The 19,794-nt window shown below is 40.2% G+C and overlaps 1 protein-coding gene and 1 long non-coding RNA gene across 3 annotated transcripts; both read left to right on the forward strand.

The window, feature by feature from the left end:
- The first annotated feature begins 11,119 nt into the window (after positions 1-11,119).
- LOC142611034 (uncharacterized) lies at positions 11,120-15,094 on the forward strand. 2 transcript variants are annotated; one of them, XR_012839939.1, is made up of 5 exons: positions 11,120-11,809; positions 13,330-13,469; positions 13,597-13,671; positions 14,399-14,492; positions 14,730-15,094. It is a non-coding gene; the product is annotated as an uncharacterized LOC142611034 (long non-coding RNA). The 2 variants fall into 2 exon arrangements; XR_012839940.1 differs by having other exon boundaries at positions 14,738-15,094.
- Positions 15,095-15,784: 690 nt separating this feature from the next.
- LOC142609241 (class V chitinase CHIT5-like) lies at positions 15,785-16,120 on the forward strand. The gene has a single exon (XM_075780835.1). The coding sequence runs from the start codon at positions 15,785-15,787 to the stop codon at positions 16,118-16,120; it is 336 nt and encodes a 111-aa protein (XP_075636950.1).
- Positions 16,121-19,794: the final 3,674 nt, after the last annotated feature.

Genomic DNA, 19,794 nt, shown 5'->3' on the forward strand with positions numbered 1-19,794 from the left:
GTCCACCACCACCAAAAGGAGTGGGGTAAGAAGGGTGATGGGACTGACGAGGTGAAACATAGACGAGGTGGCCTCAAGGACGAACCTAACCCGTTATCGTCATCATCAGAGGAAGAGTTAAGGCCATTGAATGCTGCCAATAAAGCCTCAACCGTTACAAGACCAGCTGGACGAATTAACGGGAAGGCATTAACTCCCATTACTCCCCTGAAGACGTTATCAGAAAAGGCATTAATGCCCCAACGGATACAATCCCCAAGGGTATATAAAACCCTTTCAACACCAAAACAAGGTATATACAAAAAAAAGAACTACATCACAATTTTAGCTATTTTTATTCCTGATATCTCAACAACTGTCTTTTTTCCATACTGACTTTATCATCGGAGGTGTTGTGGCAGGCACCACACCGGTGACCATTTGATTAAATCCCTGCTCCCACAGGTTCGTCAGAGTGCCTCCAGGAGCCATCTGGACGAATCCTAGCAAATCAACGAGATACAACTTCATCAGTTTGGCGCCGTCTGTGGGAACGACTTTCTCATACAACAAGAACACAGTTCCTACCAGCTCCGGATGGAATCCAACCAGGACTCAGCGGCCTTGGCGCAGCAAGTCCGAAATCTTGCAGCCACCGTCGAAGAACTTACAAGACAGAATCAAGAGATGAGACAGAGGTTACAACAAGAAGAGAACCGGTCAAGAGCTGTTCAAGAGGACGAAGGGGATAGCCATGGGAGAAGTGACCGACGGAGAACGGTGACCCCAGAAGAGCAGCATTCTGACATCCTCCAGGAAATGAGGAAGGAGATGGATGAATTAAGAAACGCGATCAAAGAGAAGACGGATCGAAGCCTGGATAAAATGGTCAGAGCGACGGACTCCCCCTTTACCATGGCAGTTCTAGAACGACCGGTACCAGCGAAATTTCGACTACCTCAGCTTGAGCCTTTTGACGAGCTCAAAGACCCCCAAGATCACCTTAACACCTTCAAGACGACCTTAGGCCTTCAACAGCCCCCTGACGAGATCATGTGTCGTTCATTCCCCACTACGCTGAAGGGAGCTGGACGAGAATGGTTCACGAGATTGCCCACTTCGTCCATCGACAATTTTGAGCAGCTGAGTAGTGCTTTCCTGCGCCATTTCGTCGGGGGGCAACGTCCCAAAAGACCAGCGGATCACTTACTCACTATTAAGCAAGGAGAGAGGGAGACCTTGCGATCGTATGTGAAACACTTCACTCGGGAGACTCTAGAGGTGGACGATGCAGACGATAAAGTCCAGTTGACAACATTTAAGGCAGGGCTTAAGTCCAGAGAATTCGTCGTCTCGTTAGCAAAGAATCCACCCCGGACGATGGCAGAGATGTTGTTGAAAGCTCAAAAGTACATGAATGCTGAGGACGCACTGGCTGCCATCGTAGACGAGGGAAAGCTAAGGACGGAAGGAAGGAAGGAAGACGAACGCAGGGGGCAAAAGAGGGAACGTCCAAGTCGCCGAGGAGGTGACATCGACAGACGAAAAGACGAGAAAGCTCCACGATCGGTAAAATTCACTCCTTTAATTATGCCTGTTGACAAAATTTTGGCACAGATCCAGGATCAACACCACCTAAAGTGGCCGAAGCCCCTGCACTCGTCACCAAATGTGCGAGACAAAAGCAAATACTACAGATTCCACAAGGACCACGGCCATTACACAGAAGATTGCCGAGATCTGAAAGGACAGATAGAAGAATTGATACAGAAAGGAAAACTTCAGAAGTACGTAAGGAAGGGGGACTCCAACAGGTTCAGAGAGGGCAACACGAGCCAACGAGAGCCCTCGTCCAAAAATGAAGGTCGCCAATCTCAACCACAAGAAGTGATCAGAGAGATAAGCACGATAGCAGGAGGACCTTTTGTGGGGGGATCGTGCAAGTCCCTCAAGAAAGCATACCAGAGACAAGTAAACAGTGTCCATACGGGACCCCCATTGAAACAAAGACGGACGAACCAAGATATATTCTTCAGTGAAGAGGACGCAAGGGGGGTCAGGCAACCCCATAACGACCCTCTAGTGATAGCACTCACAATTGAAGGATTCAATACTAAAAGGATCCTCGTCGACAACGGTAGCTCTGCGGACATTATGTACCTGTCGGCCTTCCAACAATTGAAGCTAGGTCCTGGTAGATTGCGTCCGTTTGAGTCCCCCCTCGTCAGCTTTAGCGGTGACAGGGTATACCCCAAGGGCATTGTGACACTAAAAGTAACGATAGGCGCCTACCCGAAGCAGCAGACCCGCCATCTGGACTTCCTGGTTGTGGACTGCCCTTCTTCGTACAATGTGATCATTGGTAGGCCCATGCTCAACCGGTGGAAGGCAGCAACGTCCACCTACTGCCTAAAGATAAAATTCCCAACTGAAGATGGAGTCGGTGAGGTAAAAGGAGACCAAGTCTTGGCCAGAGAATGCTACCAGGCCGTGTTAGCTGCAGGAGAAAACCACACATGGACGATCGAGAGAGAAAAAGAAGAAAAAATAGAAGCCTTGGAAACGGTGGAACTCGTTGAGGGGGAAAACTCAAAGGTGACGAGGATAGGTACAACCACAACTCCCGAGATGAGGAATGAACTCGTTCGTTTCCTTAAAGAAAATTTGGACGTATTTGCATGGAGTCACGAAGATATGCCGGGCATACCGTGCCAGATAATCCAGCACGAGTTGAAGACAAATCCCGAGAAGAAACCCGTCCAGCAGAAACGACGAGTCTTTGCCCCCGAACGAAACCAAGCAATCATGGAAGAAGTTAACAGGTTGTTGCAGGCAGACTTCATCCGAGAAGTTTATTATCCTGAATGGCTGGCCAACATCGTGTTAGTGAAGAAAGCAAATGGAAAATGGAGAATGTGCGTAGACTTCACGGACCTAAACAAAGCCTGCCCGAAAGATAGTTTTCACCTGCCGAGGATAGATCAGTTGGTGGACTCTACGGCTGGACATAAATTACTAACATTCATGGATGCATTTTCAGGTTACAACCAGATAAAAATGGCTGAGGAAGATCAGGAAAAAACCGCCTTCATCACAAGCCAAGGACTCTACTGCTATAAGGTAATGCCCTTCGGACTGAAGAACGCAGGGGCAACGTACCAAAGATTGGTGAACAAGATGTTCAGCGAGCAAATTGGAAGAAATATGGAAGTGTATGTGGACGATATGCTCATCAAGAGCAAAGAAGAGTGGACTCACCTGGACGACCTGGGAGAGACATTTAATACCCTCCGAAAATACCAGATGAAGCTCAACCCCAGTAAGTGTGTTTTCGGGGTAGCTTCGGGAAAATTCTTAGGGTTCATGGTATCCCAAAGGGGAATAGAAGCAAATCCGGAGAAAGTGCAAGCGATACTCGACATGGCATCTCCCAAAACCACCAAAGAAGTCCAGAAGCTCACAGGAAGGATAGCTGCCCTGAATAGGTTCGTCTCTAAAGCGACGGACAAATGTCTCCCATTTTTCAAAACGTTGAAACAAGCGTTCGCTTGGACTGACGAGTGTGAGGCAGCTTTTCAAGAACTCAAGCGCTACCTAGGCAGCCCTCCCATTTTGAGCCCCTCAAAAACAGGAGAGAGCCTTTATTTATACCTGGCAGCCTCATCCACAGCTGTCAGTGCAGCCTTAATCCGAGAAGAAAACAAGAAGCAGCTTCCAGTTTATTATGTCAGTCAAGCCTTCCAAGGAGCAGAGGCCAAATACCCCAGGATTGAGAAGATTGTCTTCGCCCTAATAGTAGCTTCACGAAAGCTACGACCATACTTCGAAGCACACCCTATCCTTGTAATGACAGATCAACCCATCAGGAAATCCATGAGCAAGCCTGAAGCAGCTGGGAGAATGGTCCAGTGGGCAATCGAGCTCAGCCAATTCGACATCGAATACCATCCCAGAACGGCCATCAAGGCGCAAGCTCTAGTGGACTTCATAGCAGAATTCACCCTCCCAGATAATGGTGACGGCATGGACGAGACGGAACAGTGGACGATTCAGACTGACGGATCGTCAGCCCAGAAGAGGGGAGGAGTAGGGATCATTATAAACACCCCCAATGGAGAAAAACTCCAATATGGAGTCCAATTAAAATTCCCGGCAACCAACAACGAGGCTGAATACGAAGGTATACTGACGGGACTAAGACTTGGCAATGCTCTCGGGATTAAGAACTTGCTCATTCAGAGTGACTCGAAACTAGTGATAGAGCAGATCAGGGAAGAGTATGAGGCGAAGGAAGAAAGGATGCAGAAGTACCTCAAGTTGGTCAGACATCTAGCTCGTGGGTTCGACAAGTTGAATTTCGCCAGGATCCCGAGAAGCCGAATGCGAGAGGCGGACGAGGTCGCCAAGATGGCCTCGTCTATAGAAGAACCAACGAACAAGGAAATTCTCATGGAGATTCAGAAACACCCCAGCATCGAAGAAGTCCCAGTATTCTCCATCCAAAACATAGGTGGATGGATGGAACCGATCGTCTCGTATCTCCAAGACGGGCATCTCCCTCGTGACTCAGCGGAAGCCAGGAAGGTTAAAGCAAGAGCGGCTAGGTTTACAATTCTGAATGATACCTTATACAAAAGAGGGTTTTCCTTGCCTTACCTAAAGTGTCTCGACGAGGAAGAATCCAAGTACGTCCTCCGCGAAATCCACGAAGGGATTTGCGGAGACCACGTCGGGCCTAGATCCCTGGTAAGTAAAGTTGTTAGAACAGGATATTTCTGGCCAACCATGCAGGAAGACGCCACGGAGCTCGTCAAGAAGTGCGATAAGTGCCAAAGGTTCGGGAATGTCCAAAGGCTGCCAGCAGAAAAGATGACGACGATTACCTCCCCGTGGCCATTCGCACAACGGGGGATTGATATCATCAGCCCATTACCCCAGGGAAAAGGACAGGTAAGGTTCTTGCTCGTCGCTATTGATTACTTCACTAAATGGGTCGAAGCCGAGGCAATAGCAACGATCACAGAAGCAAGAATCCGTAACTTCGTGTGGAGAAATATAGTCTGCAGGTTCGGGATTCCAAGAACAGTTATCTCGGATAATGGCCGACAGTTCGACAGCCAGGGATTTAGGGACTTCTGCTCGGGGCTCGGCATCAAGAACAAATTCTCGTCACCTGGACACCCGCAGTCAAACGGACAAACAGAAGTAACTAATCGAACCCTGCTCAGGATCCTCAAAGCCCGGCTAGACGAAGCCAAGGGCGCATGGCCGGAAGAATTGCCCAATGTCTTGTGGGCCTACAGAACGACGGCAAGAACCCCAACGGGAGAGACACCTTTCAGGCTTACCTATGGCACCGAAGCTGTAATTCCCGTCGAGGTAGGGATGGCCAGCATCAGGCGAGAAGTGTTCCATGAGGAGGACAACGACGACCAACTTCGAATCAATCTGGATTGCCTAGATGAAGTTAGGGATAAGGCCTCGGACGTAACGAAGAAGTACCAACAGAAGATGAATGAGTATTATAACAAAAGGGTCAAGCTCAGAAGACTAGAAATTGGCGATCTCGTCCTACGCAAGGTGACTACTGCAACTAAAAACTCCGCCCACGGGAAGCTCGGTCCCACGTGGGAAGGACCTTATAGGGTCGTGCACTACTCCCGACAAGGTAGCTATCATCTGGAGACCCTAGACGGACAAAGACTCCCACGACCCTGGAACATAGAACATTTGAAGAAGTACCACCAATAGATATAGATCAAGAATGTACCAATTCCTCAAAATTAATGAAATGATGGTTCAAACGATGTGCTCATACAGGTACCAAGTATCAGAGAATTAGAAATACAAAATTTTCCTAAGTAATAAGATTCCGCATTGACGGATGTACATTACTGACGAAGACAAAAGCACAGAACTTTTGTCTAAGTAATAAGATTCCGCATCGACGGATGTACATTACTGACGAAGACAAAAGCACAGAACTTTTGTCTAAGTAATAAGATTCCGCATCGACGGATGTACATTACTGACGAAGACAAAAGCACAGAACTTTTGTCTAAGTAATAAGATTCCGCATCGACGGATGTACATTACTGACGAAGGCAGTACATAATTTTCCTAAGTAATAAGATTCCGCATTGACGGATGTACATTACTGACGAAGACAAAAGCAAAGAACTTTTGTCCAAGTAATAAGGTTCCGCATCGACGGATGTACATTACTGACGAAGACAAAAGCACAGAACTTTTGTCTAAGTAATAAAATTCTGCACCGACGGATGTACACTACTGACAAAGACCAAAAAAAAAAAAAAAAAAAAAAAAAAAAAGAAACATGAGAAGGCTTAAGTAATAACGTTCCCATCAAATGATCGAACATTACTGACGGATGCAAAAAATTCTATATAGCAGAACATGTGAAAGTAGATATGATATTATAAAAGCCTAAAAACCAGAGGCCATTGTTTGTGCGAAAAACAAAAGAGAAACCCATAAACACTGGGCTAAAAATACACATAGAAACCTTTAAAATGTTCTGGAAAGCAAGCCTTACAACATCGGGCACAAAAAAAAAAAAAAGATAATTTTTTGCTGGTCAAAAACAGGTTCAAGCGTCCGGATCAATATCGTCTTCAGCGGGGACGTCGGGAGCAGGAGCTTCAGCGACTGGGACATCAGGAAGGCCTTCAGGAGCGTCAGCAGCCGCGGCTTGAGCAGCCTCGTCAGCTGAGATTTCTCTGTCTACCTCTTCCATATCCAAGGTCTCCAGGTCGATCCCAGAAGGATGCTTGAGGCAGTACCTCCGTAGAAGCTCGAACCCTTTGAAGTACCAGCTGAAGAGTACAGAGTTGTACTCCTCCGTCTGCTGGAAACCTTCAATCGCTCTGGAAGCGACGACTTTGATTTTTTCCTTCGCAGCTGCTAGCTCCCCGTCTTTTTCAAGCACGAGTTGCTGCTCTACCTTCAGTTTGTCACTTAGCTTCCTAGCTTCCTCCCTGGCTTGTTGGGCGTTCTCCATCGAAGCAATTAGTTCTCTCTTCATCTTTGAATTCTCCATCTCCAAGACCTTGATCCGGGACAGCGAAGACTCAACCTTAACCTCCTGAGCAAGATACTCAGAAGAGAGGTGAACAGTCTCCCCCAGCACCTAAAAATATACATGTTAGTTTATACACAGCGACATTTAGCTCAAAATAAACCAACGTAAAAGACACGTATGTTACCTGGACGAGCTTCTGGAGATGACGACTCATCAATTCACTTGTGGGCATGCCCGAGAACACTTTCAGGTCTTCTCCAGTCACGACTCCACGAGCCCGGTCCATCGCCAGGTTCTCGTCATCCCAAATGGTCGACGAAGTTGTAGTCTCCTTCCCCCTCTCCGCTGTACGAGGCCTCTTCGAAGCAGGGGTCGGGATCTCTTCTATTGAAGTAGCCGGCGAGGCCGTCCTCGTAGTGTCGGCACCCGAAACCACGGGGGTTGAAGAAGTAATCGGGGTGACGGAGGTAACTTTCCCTTTCACCCGGACCACTTTCTTCCCTATGTTGGACAAAGGTTCGTCCTTCCTGGATCGCATTTTCTCGTACATACCCTTATTAAATTTAGTCGTCATCTCTGCCAGAAAAGAAAGTATTGTCAAAAACAGAACAAATAAATACGAATGTAGATCTGACGAACCCAAACACTTACTCTTTTTCCCTTCAATATCGAGGCTCCGGAGGACGAAGGGAGATGGATCGGGGCCTAAATTGTAAAAAGCGAGCGTCCGAGGATCTACCAAGTCGTCCCAGTTTTCGATGGACTGAGCATACACAATGGCTGCCTCGACACGCTCCTTGTACCTGCTTTTTAGTTTCGGTCTCCTTTTGACTGCAAAAAAAAAAAAAGGAGAAATTAGCAACGATAACATCGGATTCAATAAAGAAGGGAAAGGAAAGGATACTGACGCACCTAAAGTCGGGGTTCCCCACCGACGAAGCAATCGGGGGATATCTCCCCAATCCTGGTTAGAGGGGGTCTCAAAGTCGTCCCCTGACACAAATATAAATCTGGACTTCCAGTATCTGAAGGACGAGGGTAAGCCCTTGACGATTCTGGTTCTTCTCTCCCAAGGTACTAGCTCATAATACCCATACTCCTTCGACTCTTTCAAACGGTACAAGTACACAAGCTCGTTCACCTTGATCATATCCCCATTAGCAGCCAACCATATCTCCATACAGTTGACTACTATCCTCCACGAATTGGGCATAAGCTGGCCAGGAGCAATACCCAAGTAAGCTAAAAGCTCCATCACAAACGGGTGAACGGGGAGCCTTAATCCACAAGTGAAAGCGGCCTCATAGAAGCACACTTCACCGGGGAAAAACTGACAGGCCCTCTCATCGTCAAAAGGCCGACGAACCCGAACTCGCTCCGGGAACTGAAACCTATCCCTAAACCTACCCACGGCATCGGAATCTAGCCCACACGCCTCCACGAAGGCGTGGAAAGCCTTAATCTCTCTCAAGGACGACACGGCAGTATCCCCCTCCATAAGATCCCCACTAGACGATAACCCCGTCTCAAGATCGCTAGACCTAACTTCAGACATCGGCCGTTGTTTCTTCGCCAAACCCTCAAACCAGTCGACTGACCGGCGAAGCAGGGGAAACAAATCGCCCAAAACAATGCCTAAGCCACTACCCGCAAAAACGAAACCCTCCAAATTGGGAAAAACACCTAAGGACCCTCCTAAACGAGCAAAAAGAAAGGAAATCGAAGGGCAAGTTTTTCTAACTTCTAAGCTACCGACCATCGACACCCAAACAAAGCACAGGAAAATAGGAAAGTACTGAAAAAACAACAACAAGCAGAAACCAAAAGGAAAAGGGAATCAAACGCCTGCAAAAACAAAAAAAACAAAAAAAGGGAAAAGAGAAATAGAATAAGAAGCATACCTCAAAAAAGAAACAAGAAGCCCAACGCGCACCAGCTCAGAGGGAGATGAAGAAATGGGTGAGAAAGAAATAGCTAAGACAAAATAAGAATGAGAAAAATGCAAGATAAAGCAAGGGAGAAGAAGTTTAAAAACCAAATGAAGGTGAAACTGAAAATCGGCGGGAAACCCAAGGGACATAATTCTCCGCCAACCACATCATGCCACGTGGCCACAACCCACATAACGCCGCCACCACGCATTCAATGCGGCACGGAACCATAAAAAATAAAATAAAATAAAAACTGTTCGGTTTCCACAATCGTCACTGACGACCGTGAAACCCGGGGGGCATCTGATGGGACTGACGAGGTGAAACATAGACGAGGTGGCCTCAAGGACGAACCTAACCCGTTATCGTCATCATCAGAGGAAGAGTTAAGGCCATTGAATGCTGCCAATAAAGCCTCAACCGTTACAAGACTAGCTGGACGAACTAACGGGAAGGCATTAACTCCCATTACTCCCCTGAAGACGTTATCAGAAGAGGCATTAATGCCCCAACGGATACAATCCCCAAGGGTATATAAAACCCTTTCAACACCAAAACAAGGTATATACAAAAAAAAGAACTACATCACAATTTTAGCTATTTTTATTCCTGATATCTCAACAACTGTCTTTTTTCCATACTGACTTTATCATCGGAGGTGTTGTGGCAGGCACCACACCGGTGACCATTTGATTAAATCCCTGCTCCCACAGGTTCGTCAGAGTGCCTCCAGGAGCCATCTGGACGAATCCTAGCAAATCAACGAGATACAACTTCATCAAAGGGCTCACCTACGTGAGAAAAAAGCTCCTACAGAGAGGAGAAAAAGTTTGAAGGAATTATAAAAAAGTGGAAACGACCACTACTCCAAAATAAGCTCTTGCTAAAAGCAGTCGTTTATTTTACACCCAATATTGATGCTAATACGGTCTACCCCGAAATTCTTGCTAATGATGTGGATTTTCTTGTGGATTTTCTCAATGTCGTGTGCTATGATTATGGAATTGAAGACACTACAAAAAATGCTGCCATTACAACAAACATGAGTTTTGTAACTTTTTTGTATCTACAGTCATTAAAAAATGTTGACAAAAGCCTTTAATTTTTACATTTGCACTCAACTGTTAAAAATTCACGTATGTTTTTCTGCAATTGGCATAACTGTTAAAATAAACTAGTCTCATCACACGCGCTTCGCGCGTGCGATGAGACTTTTCTTTTTTAGTGGTCCTATTTTGTAGAAAAAATTGTATTTAATTATTTTATATATATATATATGATTTTTATTTTAAAAATCTAATTTATAAGTGAATAAATCAATTTAAAAATTAATAGGAGAGTGGTCCTATTTTTTAGGCAATATTTTAGTGGGAGTTGGAGTTGCATTTTTACCGGATTGTCCTTTAGTTTTGTCTCTACTTAAACATAAGACTGTAGGGGCATCTTTGAACTAAAAAAAAGAGTTTTTACCGTATTGTCCTTTAATTTTGTCTCTATTTAAACATAGGACTGTAGGGGTATTTTTGAACTAAAAAAATAGGAATCCAAACATGGGAAGCCTCTTAAATAGTAGTATAGATAACTGTTGAAATAAGTGATAAATAAGCGGTGAAAACTGATATGTCAACTGATTGAACAGAGATAATTTATATCGACAGATAGATGAACGTAGAAAAAAGAAATTAAATATTTTAATCAACGGGTTATAAATGTTGAAAATAAAAACACAGCTTATATAGGTATTTTACTATTAATCAACGGGTTATCTCCCTCTCTCTCTCTCTCTCTATCACTCTTGCTCTAACTCTCGCTCTCTCATAGGTCTTGGCGATTAATTTTACTGTTATTTTCTAGGCAACCAAACAGAATCTAATCACTCTCTCTCTCTCTCTATCACTCTCCCTTTATCACTCTCGCTCTCTCAATCTCTCATAGGTCTTGGCGATTAATTTTCCTGTTATTTTCTAGGCAACCAAACAGAAACCAATCGCTCCCTCTCTCTCGCTCTATATCTCGTTCTCTCATAAGTCTTGGTGGTCGATTTTCCTGCTTTTTTCTAGGCAAGCAAACATATTTTCGACTCAATTTTTCTATTATTCTCCCTCCGATTAGGTATTTTTTCTATTTCTCTTGATTTCGCTGTTTTATAAACTTATTTTTGATCAATTTGTTTTTTCTTAGACTCGAATTTTGGCCATACACTATCATTCGCTTGGAAGATTTTAAAATTTTGTGGTTTTTGTTCTAGAATATGAAATGCTATGTCAAAATTGAATTTGTGGTTTTGTGTATTGCGTGCTTTCAATGTGATTGCAGGTGCATTGTGGTTGATTTTCTCAAAAAAGCTCGATCTCAGGCCTTGAACTCGGTGGTCGTAGATACTCGATCAAAGAAGCTTCTGGATGCGATGTTGAGTATCATTGTAGACGAGTTCTACGCTCAGCCAGAGGAGAAAGATCGCTTTGATGAATTCATCACAATGAAAACAAAAATTGTGCTTCTCTGTTTCGTGTTTTGGATCCTTGGATGGCTATGACTTTCTTCTTCAGTTCAAGGGTTGAAAACTCATTCCATGGACCTCCTCCGACTTGAACTATAGTGGAGAGGAGTTTCATCACACTGGTTCTGCTTGGAAATGTATATTCCCACACTGACAAGATATGTAAATGGAAAAGTGATTTGGCCAAGTACTGTTTCACAAAATTGAATTGAAAACTTGGTTAATGCAGCACAATACTCATATGAATTGTTAAATTTTCATTTCGTATTGATTGTGATGTGAGCTCTCTGAATTTCCTGTATGGGATGTATAAATTCAAGCTCTGATGCCTTGGCCTATGATTGCGACATATATAAGGTAGTGACAAATTTGTAGTTTAATATTTCTATTGGGTCTTGATTTGCAAAAACTTTCGAAGTTTTTCTCTTTGGTTATGAATAGTTTTTTTTTTTTTTTTTTTTTTTTTTTTTTGGGGTCCACTTGATGTTTATGATCTATGACATTTTCTGCTAACTACAGCTTGCAACTCAGATCAAATGCTGGCTTGATTCTTTTTTGTTTTTTCCTGATACATGTCATACTTAAGTAGATGCAAAATTATAAACCAACTCTGTTTGATGTTATAGTTGATAGTTGATACTACTGGAGTTGCTTAGTAGCCTTTTCACCCGCCTCTTATTGTAGTCAATTTAGCTTGGTAGTTGGAAGATAGTACAATTTACTTTTAAACTGTTGAGCCTGTTGGGATTCTTTAGGTTTTAAATGAGCAAACTCCAGCCATAGAGTTGTTCTAATTCTTTGGGATAGAAAGCTAGAACGTTTGTGAGTTCAAATTACAAGTGCTTGGTAAGTTCTTTAGCTGAGCTTCATGCTTAATGTGGTTCTAATTTTTAATTTTTCAGGGTTTTTTTTTTATATTTAATTTTTGACCAAATTTGTGATGAATTGGAGTAGCTGTGACCTCACCACTATGAATTATTATTGTCTTGCGTATGGTTTTAGAATAAATTTTTGTAGTGGACACTAAGCCTGCCTTTTTTGATGTAAAAGCAGATTCAATCCTCTTAAAGAATGTAAAATATCATGGTAAATAATAGGATAGAAAGACAATTGACTAACCTTGTCTTTCTGATTGGCAAGTTAGTGTAGGCCACAGATAGTCCATGTCTTCTGGTTTCTTCCAGAAGTTGTGATCATCTGGTGTTTGAGAGCCATTTTGATGTCCACCAACCTAGCGGCAGATGAAGACATTTTAGGTGTTAGTCATGTTACATATTCCTCCAACCCAAGTATATTGTAGCCATTTTAGCACATACATCAGAACCATATCACTGTTGAAACAAAAAATGGTATTAAAGTTGTAGAAGTTTGATACGTTATCTGAATGAAACGAAAGTAATGTCAATAGGGGAATATGTATAAAAGGGTGAATACCTGGCAATAGATCTTTATCAATTTTGGTAGCAGAGGAATTGAAGGTTAGGAGCAAGTAGTCAGTGCTCCACTTAATGAGATCCCTAGCATGGTTGTACTCGTTAATGTTCTTAGATTTGTCATAAACAACAAGCAGATGTTTTAATATGTAAATTAGAATGGAGATGATTTTCTAGAGTTTTGGAACCATGGGCAATTTTAGAATCAAGAGGCATTGATCTGTAATTTTCTTTGGATGCTAAATTTAGCTTTGTCTTAGACTTGATATAATAGTTCTACTAGGCTTAATTATGCCAATACTGTGCTTTTTGCTGTCGGTGTTTAATGTTAGTTATGGTTTTTGTTTGTATACTGATCTTTGATTCATTTTCATCTACGTTTGTTGCTTCTTCAGTGTGTTCTCTCAAGTATATTCTTATCTATACTACTTTAAATAATCGTAGATTCTTGAAGGACTTCTTAAAATTGCTGGAAAATAGAGAATGTGCTGATTGCAAAAGAGATGATCTGGATATTATTAGAAATTTTATGGCAAGGCGCCCAGAAGAGACAATGTAGATATTTTTCACTGGCAGGGTTCCAGGTACATAGAAAGAAATTTACTATAAAAAAAAAAAAAAAAAAATCATTCATTATTCCAAAGATAAGCATGTCATTATTTAAGTACATTACTAGTACGAGTTGCTTATTGTGACTTTCCTACTATGCAGAGTTCCAAGATGGGCTAGTGTGAATTTAGGCATCTTAATATGCGTGCAATGTTCTGGGATCCATAAAGTCTTGGGGTACACATAATCATTATTATTTTATTTATTTTTAAATTTATATGTCAATTAATCTATATCCATTGTCAAATTACAACCTTTCTTCGCAATAGGCTGATTTGTGTATCCAAAAATGGCTTCGGTTGCAGGTGCAAGAGACAAATTAAAGAGTGTCTGTTGGAATTATTGAAATCACATTTAAGAGGATTGGATCCCAACTGATATGGCTTAACTAGGAATAGAAACCTGTGGTCTCACTTTTAGTATTCTACTCTATAATTATTCACCAATGCTACGTACTTGATTTGATTTTGTTTATTTTTAATTTTAAGTCTTATATATATATATATATATATATATATATATATAGTTTGATATGTGGTGCTTTTAGGCAAAAAGAAATACGGTGTCTAGCATCTAGATTCTTCTTGTCACATTACAAAATTTGATTTAGGACGCAAAATAACTATTACAATTTTTTTAATGAATCTGCCGATTTGGATAAGTTCAGAATTAAGGGGTACTTACTATGGATAAGTTCAATATTATGGGTTGAATTGTTTTCTTTTTCCGTTGAGATGTTAAGAACACAGTGTGGTATCTGATGGACATGGATTAAGCTTTATGAACTGGAGCTTTGAACTGTCAATTTGATGAGCTTGCTAATCTTTGGGTGTTTTTATTTATTTTTTGGTGACGGAGGAACTTTTGATGAGCTTCTGCTGACTTTTTGGTTGTTGAATTGCAGAGTAGTCCAGAGGATTCATCTGTGAAATATGTGTCACAAGGTGAAGTAGCAGCTCCTAATGCTATCATCAATGACAATCCCCAGTGTCAAACTGGTAAACCATTCTTCTTCTTCTTCGTCTTCTTCTTCTGCTTCCTTATTTCTCATGAAATCCCTCAAAATATATTCTCTTTGAGCTAAGTAGTGGGGTATTGATGCCTCCTCAAAGGCCCTCAAACTATCTATCTATATATATATATATATATATATTGGGGACATATGGTAATACTCAGTGTTTACATATGATTGATTTTTTTTTTTTTTGGGTTGATTTTTCTTGCTTATTGTTTAGGACCTCAGGTGTCACAAGAAGCACCTTCATTAGGGCCTGCGTTAATGGATCCTGTCACATTTTATAACTCAGATGCTTTAGATTCTGGGACAGGGGCCTCGGCTGCTTCATTTGATTCTGCTGAAAATTCAGCCATGGCTCCTGACTATAGAAACATGAAACTTTGTCTTGCTCTACATCTACACATTAAACTGTGAATCTATTACCCTCTTGGTTCTCTTTCTTTTTTTTTTTTTATATAATTCTTGTTCTCTAAGCTATGTATGTTGGATTGCAATGATGGTTTTGAATCATAGGCCTAAACTATGCAGGAGTATCTATATTCACCACCACCAATGTATTAAAGTTTACAAATTTAGAGTTTCCACATTGTGATTGTAGTGTTATTGCCATCTTTTTCAATACTAACTACTAATACTAATACTAATACTTTTGCTTTATGGTGGATAAATAAGTTGGGTTAAGTACTTTGGTGTTACACATCCATCGTCTTCCATTTTTCACTGATTTATGTTGATTTCTTAAACATAAATCAGATTCGTGAGTTGGTGGAATTGCCTATAAGGTATCCATAGCTTTTTGAAAATATTGGAGTGAAGCCTCCCAAGGGAATTTTGCTATATGGGCATCCTGGTATTGGAAAGATACTCATAGGAAAGAGTATTGCTTTAGTTTTTTTTTTTTAAATACTTATTTCAGCGGTTTCAAACTGTTGAAATTTATCTCAAGACAACATATATTTCAACAGATCTCAATTATATTTTGACTTTAATAACGGTTGATAAAGGTGAATTACATTTTTCGACGGTCACATAGGATGTAGAAAAAAAGTTTTGACATAGTTTTTAGTGGCAGTCCTCAACAGTCACTTAAACCATCGAAAATACTTTTTTCGACGGTTTCTAATACTTTTTTCGACGTTTTCAATCGTTGAAAAGAGCAAATTTTTTTGTACGGAGGAGGAAATTTTGCTCAGAAATCCCGCAGATACCAATAAGAGCACCAGTTCTGGTATTACGTCCTGGATTCAAAGTGTTCCAGCAAAGAAATTAGTCATGGGACTGCCGCTCTATGGAAGAACATGGGAATTGCAAAGTCCATCTAACTATAAGATTGGAGCTCCTACTATTGGATATAGTCCCGGCAACGATGGTCTTATGGAGTATGATGCCATATTGAAGTACAATAATGATAATGGTGCCGTTGAGGTGTCTTATGACGATACTGTATCCACTTACTCATATACTGGTAAATATTGGATTGGGTTCGATACCCCATCATCGGTTGGCACGAAGGTTAAGTTTGCCAACGACCATGGGCTTGCTGGGTACTTCTTCTGGGCCCTCGGCATGGACACGAACTGTGCACTCGTTGATGAAGGTAGTTTTTAGTTTAAAATTTTATAAGTAATTATTTTCTATGTTATAGAAATTCTATTCTGAATTAATTTAATTTTTTGTGCGTGAAATTTTGGGAACTCTAGTCTTTACCCTCTACCTATCAAAACTTTAAACTTATGAAGTATCTATTAAGTACTAAAAGTGTGTAGTACGGTAGTTAGTTTATCTTAAATTAAGTTCCACTAACAATAATTTAGTTTATATAGAGCTCTATTATCTAATTTTTAAGAATTATAAAATTGAAAATTTTATTTACTTAATTTTCTATTACCAAAAGTTTCAAAAAATATAAAATAAAATAAAATATTTATTTTAATTATTTTGATTATATTTTATAATTTTACAAACTACATCAATAAAATATTATATATATATATATATATATATATATATATATATATATATATATATTACATGCCATAACATTAATTAATGTGTTTTTGTAATGTGACTAATCTTGAATTTAAGAAAATTAATTTATATTTGGTAAAAATCCAGTAAAGTGTTAATATAATTTTAATTAATTTACATCTAATTTTTAATTAAATCCTACATCACATGAGCATTGGATTCTAAGTACTCACAATTTTATTCAATATTATTCTAGTTTTTTTTAATTGATTTTAAATTTTATTCTATATTCAAACTCTTCAAGATCTCAAGTTTGAAACCTAGTATCTTCCCTTAAGAGATTCCTCCTTGTAATAACTCGGTATGTGTGAGAAGGGTAGACTACACTTGTCCAAGGGAATAGTCAGATACTTGAAAAGATCTAGATACCCTTATTATTATAAAAAAAAAATGCGGTCAGAATTGCTAATAACCCATGAGTCTCCTAGTATCATTTAATTACAAATTATTCTTACTAACCACATGTTCTGATATGTATATACAAGAAAAAATAAGAAAAATGTAGGCATAAGTCTTGAGTAAAATGGTAAATAAATCCCAAAAAAAAAAATCTTTTATGACGAGGAATAGAAATATTATCATAATGTTTGAAAATCACAAATATATATATATATATATGACTATTATCATCTTAATTTTAACGAAAATTTGAAATTATATATAGGCTAGTGGATTGTTTGTTAGTTATTAATTAATTTACATTTTAATATGTTTTTTAATTAGTCTTCATAGAAGGTACCTTTTACCGTTTTACTTGCTTTTAGCGGTTACACTGATTCCAGGGTTTTGTTTTGATGTGTGGCAGCTTCGAGCACATGGGGCAATTAATTTATATGGATGGCTTATCAGATGCCTATGTTTGTACGTGTGAGAAATAATTTGCAGCTACTTTATATTTGTGTGCGCAGTGTGTAAGAGTATTGGTTTTCTTTGCAAATTGAATGCAGTCATTTCCCCATCATTGTGATGTGAGGGACATGTCTAAGTTATGTGTGTGGCAAATAATGTTCTGACATTTTTTGCATGTGTGTAAGTTGGAAGAGTATTCTTCCAGACAAATAATATGCAACTGTTTTATGTGTGTAAGTTGGAAGAGTATTCTTCCACATAAATAATATGCAGTTGCTTTATGTGTGTACAAATCTATAAGAGTATCAGTTTTCTTTGCAATTTGAGTAAATTTCTTTTTCAATCATAAAGACTACACGTGGAATGCATCCCAAGGAAAACATGGGCTCCAATTACGAATAGGAATTAGATACATTGAGTAGAATGCTGTTACAACATAATGCCTCTCTTACTTTTTACTCAAAAAAAAATAATACCTCTCTTACTCGCACTTTTGCAAAAGCCTATTCATGCCTATGTCAACGAATGAAAACAAGGAGATACATGCCTATAGTAATCTCAATGAAGGGATGAGTACTCGCAAAGCTTTACAACTATAATGATATGTAAAACTATTCATGTGTACTATTTAGATAAGTTACATAATGATAGATCAGACAATTATCCTCGCCCAGAATGATAGGCCAAGAATGTATTGATCCCTTGTGATGAATTAACCAATGAGCGTGGTAGTACAAACAAATCACCAAATAACTAAATATGCAGCGGAAAATAAATTGACACGGTGATTTGTTTATGAATGGGGAAAACCTACACAGAAAAAAACCCCCACCGAATGATTTTAAGGTCATCACTCCCGAGAATTCATTATTATCATAACAAGTGGTTACAAGGAAAGGAATCTCAGTACCTTATATCAACCTACAGTTGAACCCTTACCTCAATACCCAATTAAACTTGTTCTGTAGTGACAATCTCTAATTTTCAATGCACGGCTTCCAATATGTAACTAACCAATTCGATGAACAGATTCCAATACTCTGCTTACTCACCAACTTGAGAAAGAATGTTAGCTGCAAAGTTTTTCAGTTCATCAACACGATGAAGATCACAAAGTTTCTTGGTTACAAAACCCAACAGCGTACAAACGCAACAACTTCTTCAAGAGAAAGATGAACTAGGGCAATTTCTGTCTTCGGTCATAATTTGCAGGAACAAAACTTTGCTTCACACTCACGCAACTGCATAACCTTTGACGGCCCTTAAAATAATCTTTATATATGTTTAAGGTTGTAAGAAAAGAAAGCCTAAACATCTATTCATGGATTGGATGAAAATCAGAACTGAAAATCTGAGTTTCTTAAATCTCAATAGATACCCTATCTATCGAGCAGCTGTCGAGCATCAGGCTTGGACAGCCTTTTAAACCTCGATAGATACTAGCTGTTGAGCTATCTGTCGAGATTTAAAATCCAGCACTTCTTCACTTGATTCTTGGACAAACTTGCTTGGCTTTAACACTTGAACTTTAAATCTTGTTCCTTGAAGCATTAAATACATCCTAGATCTACCCAATTACAAGTAAAGTGTGTTTTGTCAAAGGATTAGCCAATTCTATATTGACATATGTTTCTAATATGATTCACATATGTTCTAATATAGAAGAGCCAGCATGGACAAGGATAGAACGCCATAAAGACTACACGTGGAATGCATCTCAAGGAAAACATGGGCTCCAAATACGAATAGGAATTAGATACATTGAGTAGAATGCTGTTACAACATAACACCTCTCTCACTCGCGCTTTTGCAAAAGCCTATTCATGCCTATGTCAACGAATGAAAACAAGGAGATACATGCATATAGTAATTCCAATGAAGAGATAAGCACTCGCAAAGCTTTACAACCATAACGATATATAAAACTATTCATGTGTACTACCTAGATACATAATGATAGATCAGGCAATTATCCTCATCCGGAAGAGCCAGCTTGGGCGAGGATAGAACACCATAAAGATGGGTATTTAATGCCCCGACGGTTATATATTAGGGATGAGACCGTTGGGGCCTCCATTAAGGCCAAATCAAGTAGGCCTGAGACGTTACCAAATAAGCTTGCAAGTCACCATTTAAGAAGGACAACGGCTAATAAGAAGAGCCTATTTATAGGACCTACCAAATCCTAGACAGGGTACATTCACACTAATCATTTCTACTCTCATTATTGAACTCTCTCTATTTCCTGAGCTCCATTCGCTAACTCTATCATCGAAGACTCTATGGCCGGTACCACATTGATGACCACCTGAGAGAATCCCCCTTTTTTCACTAACCTTGCAGGAACTTGGACAAACTTGTATTGGAAATCTTCTAGACGAACCCAAGTACTGACAATCTCAGCA

This window comes from Castanea sativa, chromosome 9 (genome assembly GCF_040712315.1).
Source record: "Castanea sativa cultivar Marrone di Chiusa Pesio chromosome 9, ASM4071231v1".
NCBI lineage: Eukaryota > Viridiplantae > Streptophyta > Magnoliopsida > Fagales > Fagaceae > Castanea > Castanea sativa.